The sequence below is a fragment of the Echiichthys vipera genome, assembly GCF_963691815.1.
Source record: "Echiichthys vipera genome assembly, chromosome: 8".
NCBI lineage: Eukaryota > Metazoa > Chordata > Actinopteri > Perciformes > Trachinidae > Echiichthys > Echiichthys vipera.
In genome coordinates this window covers 11,582,757-11,599,340 of record NC_139833.1, presented here as the reverse complement: position 1 = coordinate 11,599,340, position 16,584 = coordinate 11,582,757, and the positions used below count along the sequence as shown (strand labels likewise).

At 39.3% G+C, this 16,584-nt stretch overlaps 1 protein-coding gene across 1 annotated transcript; it reads left to right on the top strand.

Moving 5' to 3' along the window:
* Positions 1 to 367: 367 nt before the first annotated feature.
* Positions 368 to 10,547, top strand: gnl1 (guanine nucleotide binding protein-like 1). Its single transcript, XM_083918241.1, has 12 exons — positions 368 to 554; positions 1,566 to 1,713; positions 2,173 to 2,309; positions 2,431 to 2,582; positions 3,978 to 4,049; positions 4,771 to 4,963; positions 5,109 to 5,207; positions 5,406 to 5,588; positions 6,606 to 6,784; positions 7,052 to 7,238; positions 7,843 to 7,983; positions 8,093 to 10,547. Exons 1-12 carry the CDS (start codon positions 482 to 484, stop codon positions 8,356 to 8,358), a joined length of 1,830 nt encoding a protein of 609 aa, XP_083774367.1. The 5' UTR covers positions 368 to 481; the 3' UTR covers positions 8,359 to 10,547.
* Positions 10,548 to 16,584: the final 6,037 nt, after the last annotated feature.

The following is a 16,584-nucleotide window of genomic DNA, read 5'->3' as shown; positions in this document are numbered from 1 at the left end:
TTACCAAATGCAATTATAACATTTGTCATGTGACATAAAGATTTGTTGCTACATTGAAATCCAATGACGAATCCAGGTATTTTTATTGTTTTGAGTGCGTCTGCTCTGCTGGAATGTGTGAGCTGTTTACAAAAGTGGACTGTACCATTAAAGAAAGGGGGGGTTAAAATCAGTGTAGGCAACATTTTCTTGGCACATATATATAATGGTACTCTAGAGTAATGCGGTTTAATGTATAAAGTTAAATCTAAATAATATGATCTAAATAAAGCCAAACTAATCTTATAAACGAACAGTTTACAAACACGGATTAGTGGTCTCGTCCACCGCTCTCTGCGGTCTGCAGTGGATATGGCGTCACTGAAAAGTGTAGGAGTCGAGAAACTTCATCCATGTAAATAACGCCAAGAAGAAAGCTGTGTGACAAGCTGCTAGGTAGCATTACGCAGTTCATATTTTTAACAAGCTTACTTTTTTAACTATGCCCCGGAAAAAGCCATTTAGCACCAAACAGAAGAAGAAACAACTACAAGTCAAACGGGAGAGAAAGAGAGGTAACTACCGTTGCCGTTAGCGACACCGTGTTAGCAGTTAGCAGCGAGCTAACGGTTCTCGCTCCATAGTTAAATGTGACGTTATAACAGTTAAAGTGCAACCAGTTAGTCTGTGTTGGGTAAAGTCATATTTTCAAGTACAGAACATCAGACCACTTATTTAACCTTTTTTAAAAAAACCTCCATGTTTTCCGTTAGCCAACGTTAGCTGGAATAATAGGCAATGTGACATAACGTGCGTGTGACTTGAGTGTAGAGTAGTACAGCGTACTGTTGCAAACGTTACAGCGTCAACAGTTGCATAATTATTGGATTTTTTAACCCTTAACAATACAAGATAAAGTGCCAAATTAGTAGAGGTCATGGGGTAGTGTACTGCCACTCAGAGATCAATTTCAAAACAAGTAAATTATCCAGAGTGTGCATTAGTTGGTCAAACTACCTGTTAATAACCAAGGTTACATCATCAATACATCAATCAAAATGTCAAACAACAATGCTTCTTGAGGCCGTATGGGTTGTGTAATAATGTCACGTGTACTGTTCATGTAATGTGCAATTTGTGTCATTGTTTTGCAGTTGTTTACATTTTTCGTTTTTATTTTTCTCTCTTTATTGACTTCTGTTTTGTTGTTTTATTGTCTCTATTATTATTATCTCTATTGTAAGTGTAGCTAAAGCTGTCCACATTACAGTACAAGTACAGTTTCCCCAAGGGGACAGTAAAGTATACTTGATTTGAATTGAAATCGTCATAACTTCATCAGTGTCAGAACAATGTGAAGCAAGTGTTATTTTCGATTGCTGAGAACATTCTTGAGCTCCTTTTTAAATGGAAGATTTCAGCATTTAGCCTTGTGAAGATTTCACTTTTCCCCCTAGTCTGGGACTTGGCTGAGGGCACCTTATTAGAAGCATATCGATATCTGCAACAGTCAATATAAGTGGAAAAATTAGCTCTTGTATTTGGATGTTTGACTGTGATCCCTGATCTTGGCCCCGACTTTCTAGGTGACACAGGTTCAGGGCCGAGCAGCCGCAATGCCAGTGTGGAGCGAGGAGGAGAGCGACAGTCGGACACCTCAGACAGCGAGACCACTGATGTTAGGAGAATAAATCAGCAGCCCTTCAGTAGAGAAGGTAGATATGACCCCAACAGGTGAGTTGTCGGTATTATTACTAATACTCCCTTTGATTCACTTTCATTAAAGGATTGGTACTGTGAAGAAAGTAAGTTTCTGGTGAGAAGATGCATATTGTGCATTAGGACTTATTTGACCTTCAGTGGTACCTAAATTAAATTGCCAGTAGCAGCAGTACAATGCCTGAATTGATAATAAAGTGGCTACTCTGACAATTAATTGGAGCAATATGTCAGAGCATGCATGTAATAAGAAAAAGAGGTCATTCTTTTAGTACTGGAAAGTACTTTCTTGATTGCTCTAATTTAGCTGTAGAAAACCCACAGTGTGTCTCATCTAACTTTGAATGAGACATCTGTTTCTTTAGTGTGTGATGTGAAGTTAAATCTATAAAAGGTAGATCATCAGGTAGATGCATGTTCTGAAAAATGATTTATATCATCAATCTAGATTTGACGGTACTCTCCTCACTTCAGGTTCCGACTGCACTTTGAGAAAGAGAGTAAAGAGGATGTGGAAAAGAGGAAGAAGGTTGCCAGGGAGAAGGTGCTTCATCCAGTCTCAGACAAAGAACTTGAGATCAACATCAATGACATCTACCCCTCAGAGAAAGGTCTGTCTGTTTTCTAATGCTTTCCACATGACAGTCTCAAAATACGCCAAACAGATGAGCAGAGTAGGTTAATGGAGTGGGTCACTGCTTGACATGCTGAAACTTAATTATTCACTGCCAGGTCTTGGTTTCCCACGACGGCCGCCCTGGAGTTATGAAATGACACGAGAGAACCTGCTTAGGAAAGAGGAGAAGTCATTCAGAGACTTCCTGGATGACCTACACTCCAGAAACCCAGCTGGCTCTCTCAGCCACTTTGAGCACAATCTGGAGGTAAGTTACTTAAATCATACACTCTTGAGGGCTTTTTCTACCAGAAACTCTTTTTCTGTTTCCATATACATTTTCATCTTATTTTAAGGTTAGGTGACCAGATGTGGGGTATGGTGAGCTATTTTTTTGTTTTACAAGTTTCAACATTGCATTAGAAACCTAAACTAACTCAGTCAAAGGTGAAAACTTGCAAAGATAATTGGTGGACTGGTTGGTTGCACATTGCCAGAACCATGGCAGTTGCTACTGTATTCCCTGGTTCTGATAATTTTCCTGTCTTTGTCCTAGGAATTAATCCAGCAAGTCTAAATTCACTCCATTCTTTGTATTAAATCACCCAACAATAAAGATCAGACCTCACCAATTTTCTATTGAACCAGGATAAGCTCATATTTTAACATTCTCTGGTGTACGCACTTGCCTTTGACCCTCTTTGCTGTCAGTATTAATTGTTTTCTTCAGCTGAGAGCCGTAGTTTAAGCATTCAGCCATAAGACCATTTTTATTATATGTGATCCAGGATTTAAAAGCTCAGACTGCCAGCACATTTTCTGTGCAAAATAACTATTCATGAAACTGTTAAACCCTTTGACAACAGATAACAGCATGTAGTAATGCTGCTTGTGTATGAGTTGCCTGTAAACTGATGATTATCCAGCAGAGTTGCTTTGCCACTTTCATCATAAAGACCTAACTGTTGACGCTTTTATCCAGCGTATACCTCCAGGACGTACCATGAAGTGATTCTTTCATTTTTGTAAAGTTGGATCATGTGGGGATCAGTGAGAATTTCATTACATGCCTGTGTATTGTCTGGTGTTTTCCACTCGGAACAAAGTACCCTACAAGCTGTGATATTGCTCAGTTTTGCTCAGGCTGTGAAAATGGTAACACAAGTTTTTATAAAAAACATTTTAAAAAAAAAAGAACAACCTGCATTTAATTTGAAAGCGTGGGCTGAGCACAGGAGGCACATCGCAGCAGAAGTAGGGCTTGAGCAGCTGGTGGTGGAGTAGGTGACTCAATAATCTAGAGATGTCTGAGACGGTCTCCCTGGAGATTATTTTTAAAGTATTCAAACTTTACCTTAAACAGAATAATAAAAATTAAAGTTTTTAAGGTAGGTTTAAATAATCAGCCCCCCGCGACCCCGACAGGGACAAGCGGTTTAAGATGAATGAATGAATGAATGATATCAAATAGTCACCATTCTTGGACAGACATTGTCATCATCTCATCTCAACTTCAACCGCTTATCCGTGGTCGGGTCGCGGGGGCAGCAGCTTTAGCAGGGGACCCCAAACTTCTTGGACAGACATTGTGATAGACATTCATCTGTTTAGTTCACAATATTAAACCTCATTTTGCTTTTCACTCCTTTTTTGATTCTTTTAGACTTGGAGGCAGCTATGGAGGGTGTTGGAGATGTCAGATGTCATCCTGCTCATCGTGGACATCAGGCACCCGGTAGGTGATCTTTCAGAATGGATCAGACCACTAGATGGAGACACAATCAACATCCATCTGAACAACTGACATGGCGTTTTAGTTATCCGTTTACACTACATACCTGGCACACATTTTCAAATTCCTCGTCTTTTTGTTCACCAATTGGGTTACCTAAAATAAAATAAAAAATAAAACGATCCATCCGATAATTCTATTCTATGTTAAACACCAACTGAAATATTACTAGGACTACGCTTTTAGAAGTAAAATTGAGTTTCCTGGCGCTTTGATTATTTGAACCTCAGATGAGCAGTTCAGTTCAGCAGTTATGTCTCCCAATATTTCACATTGACCATTGACCACATTGACCAGTGTCTCATCAAATCGTATACACACTGTTATAGTTTTGTTGATGAAGTCAGGGGAAATAGTTCCATTTAAGGTTATTCTGTTTTTTGTCGGTGGGATTTTCTACTGGTGATTTAATTCCAAGTTATAATCAAACCCAGTTCTTTGTTTATAATTATCAGGTCATTGCATACTTATTCAAACTTTCAAGCCAGATATAGTTGTGAAGTTAATTCACTTTCTTTATTTAGAGGTTCCAGTGTTGATGTAAAGTTAAAAACAGCACAGCTTGTCTTGTTCCTATTATTACGACTATTATCTAGTGGTTATTTATTTAATAGGCTGTAAATACTATTTTTATTTAAGGGGTATCCACATTTTAACTACCCAGGTGCTGCAGTTCCCTCCAACCCTGTACAACTACATCACCGGAGATCTCCAGAAGCAGGTGGTCCTGGTGTTGAACAAAGCCGACCTGTGTCCTCCCCCACTGGTTATCGCCTTGAAACACTACATGACCTCCCAGTTCCCCCACCTGCAAATAATCTGCTTCACCTCCCACCCTGGACAGCCCTACAGCACAGGTGAGGAGAGGGAGAGTTGGGGTTGGGTGGACATGGTGGGATAGGAAAAAAAAAGTGAGCCTGACTTTGAAATCCTGCTGCTACTTGGTGAAATTGGTGAAATGCAGTATAACCAGAATAACCTAAACGTCTGTCTGTCTTGTAGTGCTCCAAAAGAAGAGGATGAGGAAGAAAGCTGACTGGAATAATGCCGGAGGTCTTACAGATATCTTGAAGGCCTGTCAGGAAATCACAGCAGGGAGAGGTGGGTGTCTAATACGCGATCACATTAATCGCGTTCATATGTCACACAAAAATCCATCTTGTCCAGGTCTTGTCCCCTCTTAATCTTGCATGCTCATAATAAAGCCATAATAACATGGAATCTGTCACGTGTCCACTTGGTCAACTTGAGTCTTCACACTTGTGTTGATCCTTAAAATGTTACCTATTGTTTTCAAAGTTGACCTATCCAGCTGGGAGAAGAAAATTCACAGAGATGCTGTTGCTGAGCAACTCGATGGAGAGCCGCCAGATGAAGGAGCAGACTCGGTGCTGATGGAGCATCAAAGTGACAGGGCTATGGAGATGAGCAGCCCATCCCAGGAGCTGTACAAAGACGGGGTTCTCACACTGGGCTGTATAGGTATCCATCTGAGTTTTCACTGAGAAAATTATCCCTGAAACCAGATTCAGCGCAACTTTCTTGTTCCAAAACAAAATCTGTCAAAGAAAAGCAGTTTCTAATTTGTGACTAACTATGATATTTTTTGCAAGATCTTACTGGGGCTGCACGATTATCTCGATTTAGACATGTAGGCAATCTCATTTCTGAGGGAAAGCCTTTTTTTTTTTTGTTGCTTTGGATAGTAGCATCATCCTTGGACCGGAAAAAAACATCACCGTGGAGGATGAAAATTAATTTTGGGATGAATTTTGAACGAGAATTGAAAGAAGAAACCCCTGCTAATGTTACAGTGAATGGCGAGGAAAACGAAACTGTTTTGTGTAGCACACAGTTTTTATTATACCTCCTTGACAACAGAACGACAACCACAGCAGGGGATTCAACATCTTGCTAGTTATTGTTATTTTTAATGTTAGTTAGCTAATGTTAGGCTGTTTACAGTTAATGGTACAGTACGAGGGGTCAAAACTCTGCTCAAATCATATTAATAATATTAACCACTTACTTAACTTTAGCCTACTCCTTTTGATTCTCTACGGGACATAACACATAAGGCTGCAATTAGATCTCTCCATCACAAATTGTCTTTGGCAACATGCTGCGTCTCTCCCTATGACAGGTGCATCTTGTCCAGCAGCTCCTCCAACGTTAGGCACACCAGCTAGCAAGGCCCGCTCCAGCTTTTTAGGAGATCTATACTAAATCTTATTTTCTGTACTTCATTTTTTACAGATGAATTTGAATAAAAATGTTTATTTGTTTCTTTGTAAACAACAATTATTTGTATGGTCATAGAAAAAAGACCTTTTCTGATTATTGTGAGAGAATCAGGATTCATATTAAGAATCTTGCAGCCCTAGATCTTACCAGATTTTTTCTTTTTTTGACTTTCCAAAGATAATTGCATCAAAAAATTAAGCACCTTTCATTCCAATCCCATGATTTCATCATCTTAATGCTTTTTCCCCACTGCAGGCTTTCCAAATGTTGGTAAATCATCTGTTATAAACAGCCTGGTGGGGAGGAAGGTGGTTAGCGTGTCTCGAACCCCAGGCCACACCAAATACTTCCAGACCTACTACCTCACCCCGACAGTTAAACTCTGTGACTGCCCTGGACTGGTTTTCCCCTCCCTTGTCGATAAACAGTTGCAGGTACAACCTCACCTTTGTGTACTTGAGAGCAGATGTGACTTTGAGTTTATTTGCCTCTTTATGCTCAATAGAAATTGTGTTGAAGAGTGCACTCTCACACTTGAGTTAATGGATTATAATCATTTTATACATTACCTCTTGTTGTTTTTCAATTTTTTTGATATGTTTTTCTGATTTTCAAAAGTTTTGGACCTCTTCTTGATTTCCCTTATATATTTATCTTTCTCTCTCGTCTTTTATTTCTGCCTTTGTTTTTATTTTCTCTAGATTCTGGCAGGCATCTACCCAGTGTCGCAGCTGCAGGAGCCCTACAGCTCAGTTGGTTATCTGTGTGAAAGAACCCCTTTCCGTTCTGTGCTGAAGCTCAAACATCCCAGTTTGAATGAGAACAAACCTCATCTTGGAAACCAGGGGTCCGATGAGCTCAACTGGACTGCCTGGGAAGTGTGTGAGGGTAAGTCTATTCTCAGTGACAGCCGCCATCTAATCTGTTGTAGCCTTTAAAAGTTTGGCAATCATATGTGCACAGTTGGAACTTGATCAGACAGAGGGCATTTTGGAAGACTCAAGCGTCATTTTGCCTTTTCATTATTAATGAAAGTGAAGCCGTTTGCATTCTGCTTTTGCGTTGCTAAGTGGCCTGCATCTTTCCGCTCTAATCACCTCTCGTTTTCTACTTTAATGCATCTCGCGTTTTTGAAAAAAATTCAATTCAATGCAAGATTTTGGCTACAGACGGGTGATTAAGTGGTAGTCTAGTAGCAAGAACAATCACTTAGCTATTTCACCACTATCTCAGTACAGCAAACTATTGAGAAGCAAACTGCCAACCTGCTTTATAGGTACCCAAGCCAAGTCATTGCCCATTATTGATAAAATATCAAAATCTTTACCATTCAAAAGTAAAAACACAAAACAAAAAAAAATCCCCACTTTGAGCCAATGATGTGTGAGAGATTTATTGGCTGTAAGAAAAATGATGGTCAATATGATAATGTTTTTTACTGTCACTAACACCTGTCATGTCTATTTCTTCAAACTGTCTTTGCATTCTTTAGCATGGGCAGAGAGAAGAGGCTATAAGACAGCAAAAGCAGCTCGTCATGATGTTTACCGCGCAGCTAACAGTCTCCTGCGGTTGGTAGTTGATGGCAGATTGTGCCTCTGCCTAAGACCACCTGGCTACAGCTGCCTAAGAGGTAAAAGAGGCTCTTCCATAACTCATCACTTCAGCTTCAAGTGTATTTGAAACATTAAACGGCAGGTGAGTAGAATTTATTCATTTGTTGCGTTATTTATGGTCTACAGAGCACTGGGAGAATCACCCAGACCTGCCAGAGATTATGGCTCTGCAAGGAAGAATGACAGCGGATGAAGGAACAGGAGAGAGGGACGATGATGATGACGGAGAGTCCAGCACCGAGCCAGAGGAAGAGAGAGACCGGGATGCAGACGATGATGAGGATGGAGATGATGAAGATGAGCGGTGTGGACACCCAAGACGGGAGGAAGATAAGCCATCTGGCTTCACTGTCAACATGTACAATGTCCTTCGGGAAAATGAGTGTGAGTGATAACAGAGGGAGGTTGTTCCTCTTCCCTGACTTCTCCCCGTTTACCCAAGTACAATTTTCATTTCCTAAATCTGCATTCCTTCTCATTTTTTTTCTTGCATCTCCACTCCTCATGTCTGGCCTTCTCTGTACATGAACGATTCTAATGAATTCATCCTGGTTCCTTCTCCCAATATTATACAGAGCATCTTCATGTATTCCATGCTGTGCCTCTGCTCTGCTTCATCCATGAAGCTTGTTCTTCAGTGTTGCTTCTAGGAATGGGTTTGGTTTGGTTTGATTTAGTCTTTCTTTTTTGTATTTAGTTCTCAGAAGCAAATTAACAACTTCACTCAGCCTGGCATAATCAACCAACTGGTTTTCAATCCCATTATTGATAAGTGACTTCACAGCTGAGATGCCAAAGTTCAGGAAAGGATGATAAAACAAATCGGATGCACTGTCGATATGATGTCATTCACTGGAGCAGTCGTTTGGCTCTCAGAGCACCTGGAGATTTAAGACCACGACTCTAAATCTTCTTTATAGACCATAGTTTGTCACAACTTTGGTTTAAGGGTGTGGGGAGGGGATATGGGATATATTGAACCATAAAAGTGGAATGAATAAAACCAACATTTTACACACAGGTTACATACAGTTCCTAGTATTACGGCTATGTCAGGTTCATTTATCTGAACTTGGTTTTGATTAAGATAAAAACTGTATCCGAGAGTGATATTTTATTTGGTGTGGTTCTACACAGTCAGCAGGACATTTCAAAAAGGTTTGAGATGGGGGGAGGGGAGTGTTATTGAATCCTGGATTGCTGGATAAGGATGTTTCAGGAATTTAACTTGTAGTGTTTTAACTACTACAAAAATATCTTTTGATGCTGATGATGGAGATCTACAGTATTGAATGCAGGATTTTGGCTACTCATTCACCAAGTGTATATGCTAGCGGCAGTACAGTGGGTTTGATCCAACAGAGACTGCTTAACAATCAGTAATAGGAATAGTTTCGACGTTTGTGGAAATATGCTTCCTTTTGAGAGTTAGATGAGAAGATTGCCCCCACTCTTTGGCCGGTCCGGTAAATGTGAAGTTGAAGATGAAAGCTTAGCTTAGCACAAAGAATGAAAACAGGAGGAAACAGCTAGCCAATCTCTGTCCGAAGGCAACAAAAAACGCCTACCAGGACCTCTAAAGATCACTATTTACCATATCATTATCTTCTTTGATTAAGCCATACAAAAACCTAAGTGTAAGAATGACACATTGTGGTTTCTCCAGGAAGTTACAGCCCCAAGAAATAGTCCAGCACATACCCTCTGGAAAACCACATAAGGTGATTTTTAACAGGTATTTTTTGTTATTGTATGGATTAAACAAACAAAATATATATTTATTATATATTATATTTATATAAAACATGTTAATTAGTGAATTTTAAATGTGCATGCGGATGTGAGAATGGTATGAATCTTCTCACCTAACGCCCTGCATGACAGTGAATACGTGTATTATCCAAAATGTCGAACTATTCCTTTAAACATAAATAACATTAAACACTCCATCAGTGTGGTTTCATGAACTGTAACTTTGACACAGTGCTCCATTTCAAGGTCAGATCTTGTAACGCTGTTAGACACCTGATGATTCAGTGTTTGTCATGCTCTCTCTCTCTCTCTCTCTCTCTCTCTCTCTCTCTCTCTCTCTCTCTCTCTCTCTCTCTCTCTCTCTCTCTCTCTCTCTCTCTCTCTCTCTCTCTCTCTCTCTCTCTCTCTCTCTCTCTCTCTCTCTCTCTCTCTCTCTCTCTCTCTCTCTCTCTGCTCTACTCTCTCTCTCTCTCTCTCTCTCTCTTCTCTCTCTCTCTCTCTCTCTCTCTCTCTCTGCTCTACTCTCTACAGTGCTGTGTGTTACTGTGTAATGCATGACACTGCAGCCACATGCAGTCATTTCTACCATTGGTACAGTATAAGGCAATTTACTCAACACTTCGATGCTGTAAGAAATACAACAGGCTTTTAATTGTGTTCATGAGTTGTTGTTTTTTTTTAATATTGAAACTGACAGCGTCTGGAGCGTGTAGTGTGAAGGTCTGAGGTGTGTGAAGGCTATCAGCTGCATTCTTCATTTCATTCCTAGTACACCTAAAGATGACTGGACTGCTTTCTGCAATAAAAGAAAAGAATCCTCTAAACCATATTAGTGTCTGTGACTGGTTTTGTATTTTATTTAATGAGGTCTTTAAGATATTTGCCTGTAATGCATGTAGATTATTGCATCCTCTATGATTTCTTGTTTTATTAAAAAAGATGCACTCAAATGCACATAATTAAATTGAGAACAGATGATGTGTCAACTTTTCCTTAAAAATACGAGAGCAGATTGTGATCAAAGTGGAGAGTGGTTCCTCTTTGCACACTACGTGGATGCCACATAGACAATCTATAAATGTATTCTCATAATACCCTAGAACCTAGTTTTGTTCCTCTAGCAGTTTCTCATTCATGGATTATTAACTCATTAACACATCAAATAAACGTCAATTATTATAAAAAACAAACTGTTGCCACTTGTTAGGAAATAACCAAATAAAAGCAATGTAACGTCCAGTTAGGAACGAAAACTACACAAGTATGCTGACTGGTATTGATTGACTTGAGAGCATCTGTAGGCAATACAACTATTTTCAGGCTGTGGTTAAGTGTCAGTTTCATTTTAATGTTCGCTGCAACAATAGGACCAAAAAATACCGTTAGATAGTTTCTGATCGACACAAAAATAAAGAGATTTGAACATAATATAAAACATGTATCGCACGACTTGAATTCACCAATAAAGTAAGGGGGGGGGGGGGGCTTCCTTATACCTCTTTCACACCAATAACCAGGGTTGGACCAGGGTTATCTGACCTGTGCTCAACCGTAATCGTAACAATTCAGAAACGGCCATACATACTGAAATCGACCCATGTCTAACTGATGTCCGATCCATCTCTTGAACTGACTTGCGAAGTAGAGTTATAGCCGATGCGGGTAAACCCTTTCAGACATCCCTGGTATTGCTAACCCAGAGTTCAACCCTGCTATAGCCCCGATGTGTGTAAGGGGTACTAGTGGCAACGTAGTGACATAAAACCCTGAAACTGCAGCTTCCTCTCTTGCAGGAACACACTATTAACCTGTGTGGGAGGGTTAGAAATAACAAAAACCTATTCGCTTCTGGTGGTGGACCTACATTTACTCAAGGACTGTGGCATACCTGTAAGCCTACTTTACTTTAGAACGGACATTTTATGCTACCATAGAAGGTCACATGTATACTACTCCACTACATTTCAGAGGCAAATATTGTACTTTTTACTCCCTACGTAATTTGATAGCTTCAGTTAAAAGATACTTTGTACAGTTTGGTTTAATTATACAAAGTTTAAATGAACTAGTACATTTTCCAGCACAATGAATAGTATAATAGTTGAAATTAGCCCAACCTTTACCAGCTGCAACATTACTGATGCTTACATATTAATGCATTAATAATTATAATCCAGTAATATATATGATTCTGAAACAAGCCGTTCTGCATAATAAGTACTTTTGGTACTTAATGTATATTTTGATACCTATACCTGAGGTTTTGATGCAAGACGTTAAGCATACTTTACAAAACAGACACTGTAACATACACTTTCTACACTGTGGCATCTGTACTTTTACTTAAAAGATCTCAGTACTTGTTCCACCGCTGGCCAGTGCACATCATATTGAAGAAAATTATTAATCAAGGATCATGCATGAAGCGTCTGAAGAGGAGAATCCACAGCCTCTTGAAAAGATGCAGTGAATAACTTAGAGTTTCTTTTTATTATAATTGTATTTGTTAATCAAAGTACTTCTCATTTGCATTTCCATGTGAGTGTCTTACATAACTGAGTTTAATGAAACAAGCTGTGCATGGGAGGAAGAGAGTGGCTCAAACTATAAAACATACGTCCGACCATCGTCCACCTCGCCGCCGCTTTTATTAACTGTAAAGCATATGGAAAACATTATCACCTCATCCGGCTTCTAATAAATTGATTTCCATAGTCATGTGTTAAAGATGAGAAACATTTATTGGGGATTTATGTCTCATTTGAATGCTATCTGACACCGGTCATTACGGGGTGTTTGTTAAACTATTCACATCCTTGCAGCTTTTCCAATCATCCTGCAGTCATTATCTCTTATGCTTATCGTGACCCACTGGGCGCCGTTCATGAGCGAGCTGAGACGGTATGATGGTAATCACCGCCACAGAGGACTTGCACAATCATTATTTACAGGATGGAAGTGAGTGTAAATCATCTTGCATAATTTGAACTCAATACCAACTTGGTGCTCATGGATGCTGACTAGATAAACTCAGAGGAGGGAAGAGAGGAATCATCTGGAATTGTTTCCGATTCGCAGCCGGAGCCATGAGCTGCTTAATTTCCCCAGCTAGACCTCTAACTATGTTGTGGCCCTCAAACCTGTATGGCAGTAATTACAGTCAGACAAAGGCCCCAGATTTACTGGAGCACGACACCATAAATTTCAAAACTGTTAATTAAATTCTGCTGTGTTAAATGTATTTTGCTGCCAGCACTGGTCACGCCTAAAATGCCCATGTGGTTTGAATACAATCTTTTTCTTTTTTCTTTTCTTTTTGGAACGCTTTCTCATGACGCAATCAGATTGTTGTGGGGACTCTTGCCCTCTCCCTCGTCTCTTATTTGCCCCGTTCCTGCTCCCTGTGTGACCCTGGCTAACATGTGGGTGAGACCTGGGAGTAATGAAGTGGTTTCATATGAGAGCCGGAGAATAAACAGAGTAGAAGAAATCATTAGTCTGGTTTTATACAGTCCCCTGGGTGCTGCACACACACACACACACACACACACACACACACACACACACACACACACACACACACACACACACACACACACACACACACACACACACATGCTTACACATGCAGGTGAGATAGAGAGAATGAGTAGGAATTTGTAAAAAATAAAAAAAATAAAAAAATCAGGAAGAAGTAGAATAACAATAGCCACAAGTGTGTTAGTGTTTCCTCTAAAGACAAGAACTCAAATCAATTGTCCCAGTTGACTTCATAAAAACAACTGAACTGCAGCAAGTCTCATTATAGCAAATTATATTTCTACATCTCAGCTGGCATGTAGACCTCCGTGGTCACTAGAGGGCTATCAAAGCCAGCATTACCATGAGTCTGCTGCAGTTAATAGTCAGGTGCACCGAGGTGATTGTGCAAAGACTTGTCATTTGTGGTGTTATAGTTTTACTCAACTGCTTTTTCTCGACACGTTTTTAAAGTTCTCACAATAAGGAAGATGGATTTCCCAGAGTACAACAAAACACTATATTAACCCTGGAAAAGGCTGTAACTCACCCAAAACCTTTAGTTCATGTGTCAAAATAAAATCATTGTGTCAATGACTAAATCATTGCCACCAAAATGACACGTCCCTTTGGCAGCTAAATCAACTGAATCAAAAGTAAAACTGCTTGTTCAGCAGTAAAATGTCCCCTGTGACTGATATATTATTATATTTGACTTTATTGGATTGTTATTTTTAATGTAAGCAGCATTTTACTGTTGCAGCTGGTCAAGGTGGAGCTAGTTAAACTACTTTATACAGTCAGATAGATTAGTCCAGAGGAGAAGTTTAGAGGTGAAATGGCCCTTTTGGTTGAACTGCTAATAACTCAGACTGAAACAAGACGTAAAACCAGATGCTGGTTTGATCTTAATAAATGCATTGGTTTTTATAACTTTTATTGTTTAATCTAACCATAATCGGATAATAAAAGAACGAACTCCATCTGATAAATAAAAGTAGTGGAATAAAAACTACAATATTTCCCTCTGAAATGTAGTGGAGCAGAAATATAAACTTACAGGACATGGAAACACTTAAATAAAGCACAAATAAGCAGGGCTTGCGTAACGGTAACAATAACTTAGTTTCCAGCACTGATCAAGGTGGATTTCTGTCACTTAAACTGGTCATAGATCAGATTTCAAACCTGCAGTCAGCAGAGCTGTTGTTTATACTCGACACATGTTACTGAAGTTTTGACCTTTTTCAGACATGAAGTTGTGCCAGAGAGCCGTTTTCAGCTGTGTTACACTTTTCACTTATATACAGAGACCACACACACACACACACACACACACACACACACACACGCACACACACACACAGACACACACAAACACACACACACAAACATTGATTTACAGCTTGGGCAGTTGTCCCTCTAGTCAGCGTCCTGGTGCTCCAGCGGCCCTGAAGATTCATGTCCTCCTCGCCTTCTTCTCATGTTGGTTTTCACCATCTGTGGTACTTTTAATCATGTACTATAAGTACATTTTTGAATTACTTGTGCTTTAGTTGAGTATTTCCCTTCTTGTTGAAGTTTAAACTATTTGTTCTCAACCTTTTTGGCTTGTGATCCCTTACAAGTGTCTGGTTGGGGACCAATGTCACGTTAACACTTTCCCCTCTAAACTTGTCTTTATTTTAAATAACCAAATAGGTAAAATTATCCATCTTTTCAAAAAATGAAAGATTAAAAAAAAGTCACATTTTTAAAATACAATTTTCATGACCCCTTAGATTTATGTGACCTTCCAAAGGGGCCAAAGCGCAGGTTGGGAACCAGTGAATTAAAATACTTAACAGTATATAAAGTATATAAAGTTAGTTGCTAAGTCCACCTCTGTAAAATGTTTCTTACACGTCGATGCATCAGCAGTAATATAATTATGTCATATAATGTTATATCAATTACATTCTTCTGCAGAACCAATGCTTTTACTTGGATACTTTAAGTACATTTAGCTTATGTACTCATATTCTACTTAAGTATTTCATTGTAAAGGAGCATATTTAGATTGTTTTATTGGTGGTTTTACTTAAATAAAAAGCAGACATGTGACACAAATCATTTGGTCCAAGTCTCAATAAGTCATCAAGTCACTGACCTGAAGTATCTGGTCTTTAATAAGAGAAAAGACAAGGTACTGTCTAATAATATTATTGCCAAATTATATAACCTGTTCAGTAAATCGAGTTTGTATGATCATTTCAGATCAGTGAAGTAAATCATACAAAAAAACTATTAACATAATAATAGCTAGTTTATTCTTTTATTTCTCAATAAAAACATTCCCTCCCCATCACTTTAGGAGTGAAATACTGACGTCATCAAACAAAAAATTAATATTATTTACTTAATCATTTCTTCTTAATCAAAATACCAATGTTTTATTCTGGTAACTGGGTTGATATCGAAACAGATTGACAACATCAGCATTCACAGACACCGGGTAACGTTACACACACCCTTTAATACCAACATTGGCATTGTTGTACATTTAAATTTTGTTATATTTAAGTTGAAAAAAACATACTACTCGTCATGTCTCAAGTCAAGTCATCAAAACAGTGACACCAGGTCTCAAGTCCACTTCTCTGGTAAAAAAGAATCTGAGTTCTTCTTTAACCACTGATGATTCATCAAGAACACAGATTTTAAAATATGCGAAAAAGCGAATACTTTAATTTTTGTTGGCAACCATGCGCACAGACCTGCTCTTAAGGTCCCATCGGGTCAAACCTCTCTCTGTCAGGTCACATGTGTAGGCAGCAGAAACCGACTCATCTGTACTCACCCAGGTTAACACCACACTGTATTGTGTGATAATGGCTCTGTAAACTGAGCATCAAAAAAAAAAAAAAAAAAGGATGAAAGCGAGCATTCAACACAGTGTGTGCAGAGCAGCTTTCCTGTATTCCTCCTGCAGAGGGTCACAGTATGGCAGCTGGGTTTGTTTGCTCAGAGGACTTGAGTGTGGAAAGGGCCTGCTCCCTGTTTGTAATAGAGCTCTCCAAAATACAAAACACTGCCAATGCAAAGTCAGAGGGATTCAGCATGTTTAGAGTTCAGTTCTTCTGTAAACAATGGCAGCATTTATGCATTTTAATTGTTACATTGATGTGTGTCTGTGTTTCTCTGCCGGTGGTGCATGAATGAGAACTCTTTGGTCACTGGCTTGTGTGTTTGTCTGTGACCCTGTTTGTGAGTTGGAGTCCATGTGTCAATAGATATTTTTAGCGCCACCTCTCACTGGATTGCAATGGCACTCATTCGCACCCCTCTGAGTCCCCCACCCCTGGGTC

Bases quoted from the DNA above. Each gene is read 5' to 3' on its own strand.
- gnl1 (XM_083918241.1), top strand. From the start codon at position 482: ATGCCCCGGAAAAAGCCATTTAGCACCAAACAGAAGAAGAAACAACTA. The intron at 2,583-3,977 runs GTAAGTTACTTA...TGATTCTTTTAG, and splicing joins ACTTTGAGCACAATCTGGAG to ACTTGGAGGCAGCTATGGAG. The intron at 4,964-5,108 runs GTGAGGAGAGGG...TCTGTCTTGTAG, and splicing joins TGGACAGCCCTACAGCACAG to TGCTCCAAAAGAAGAGGATG.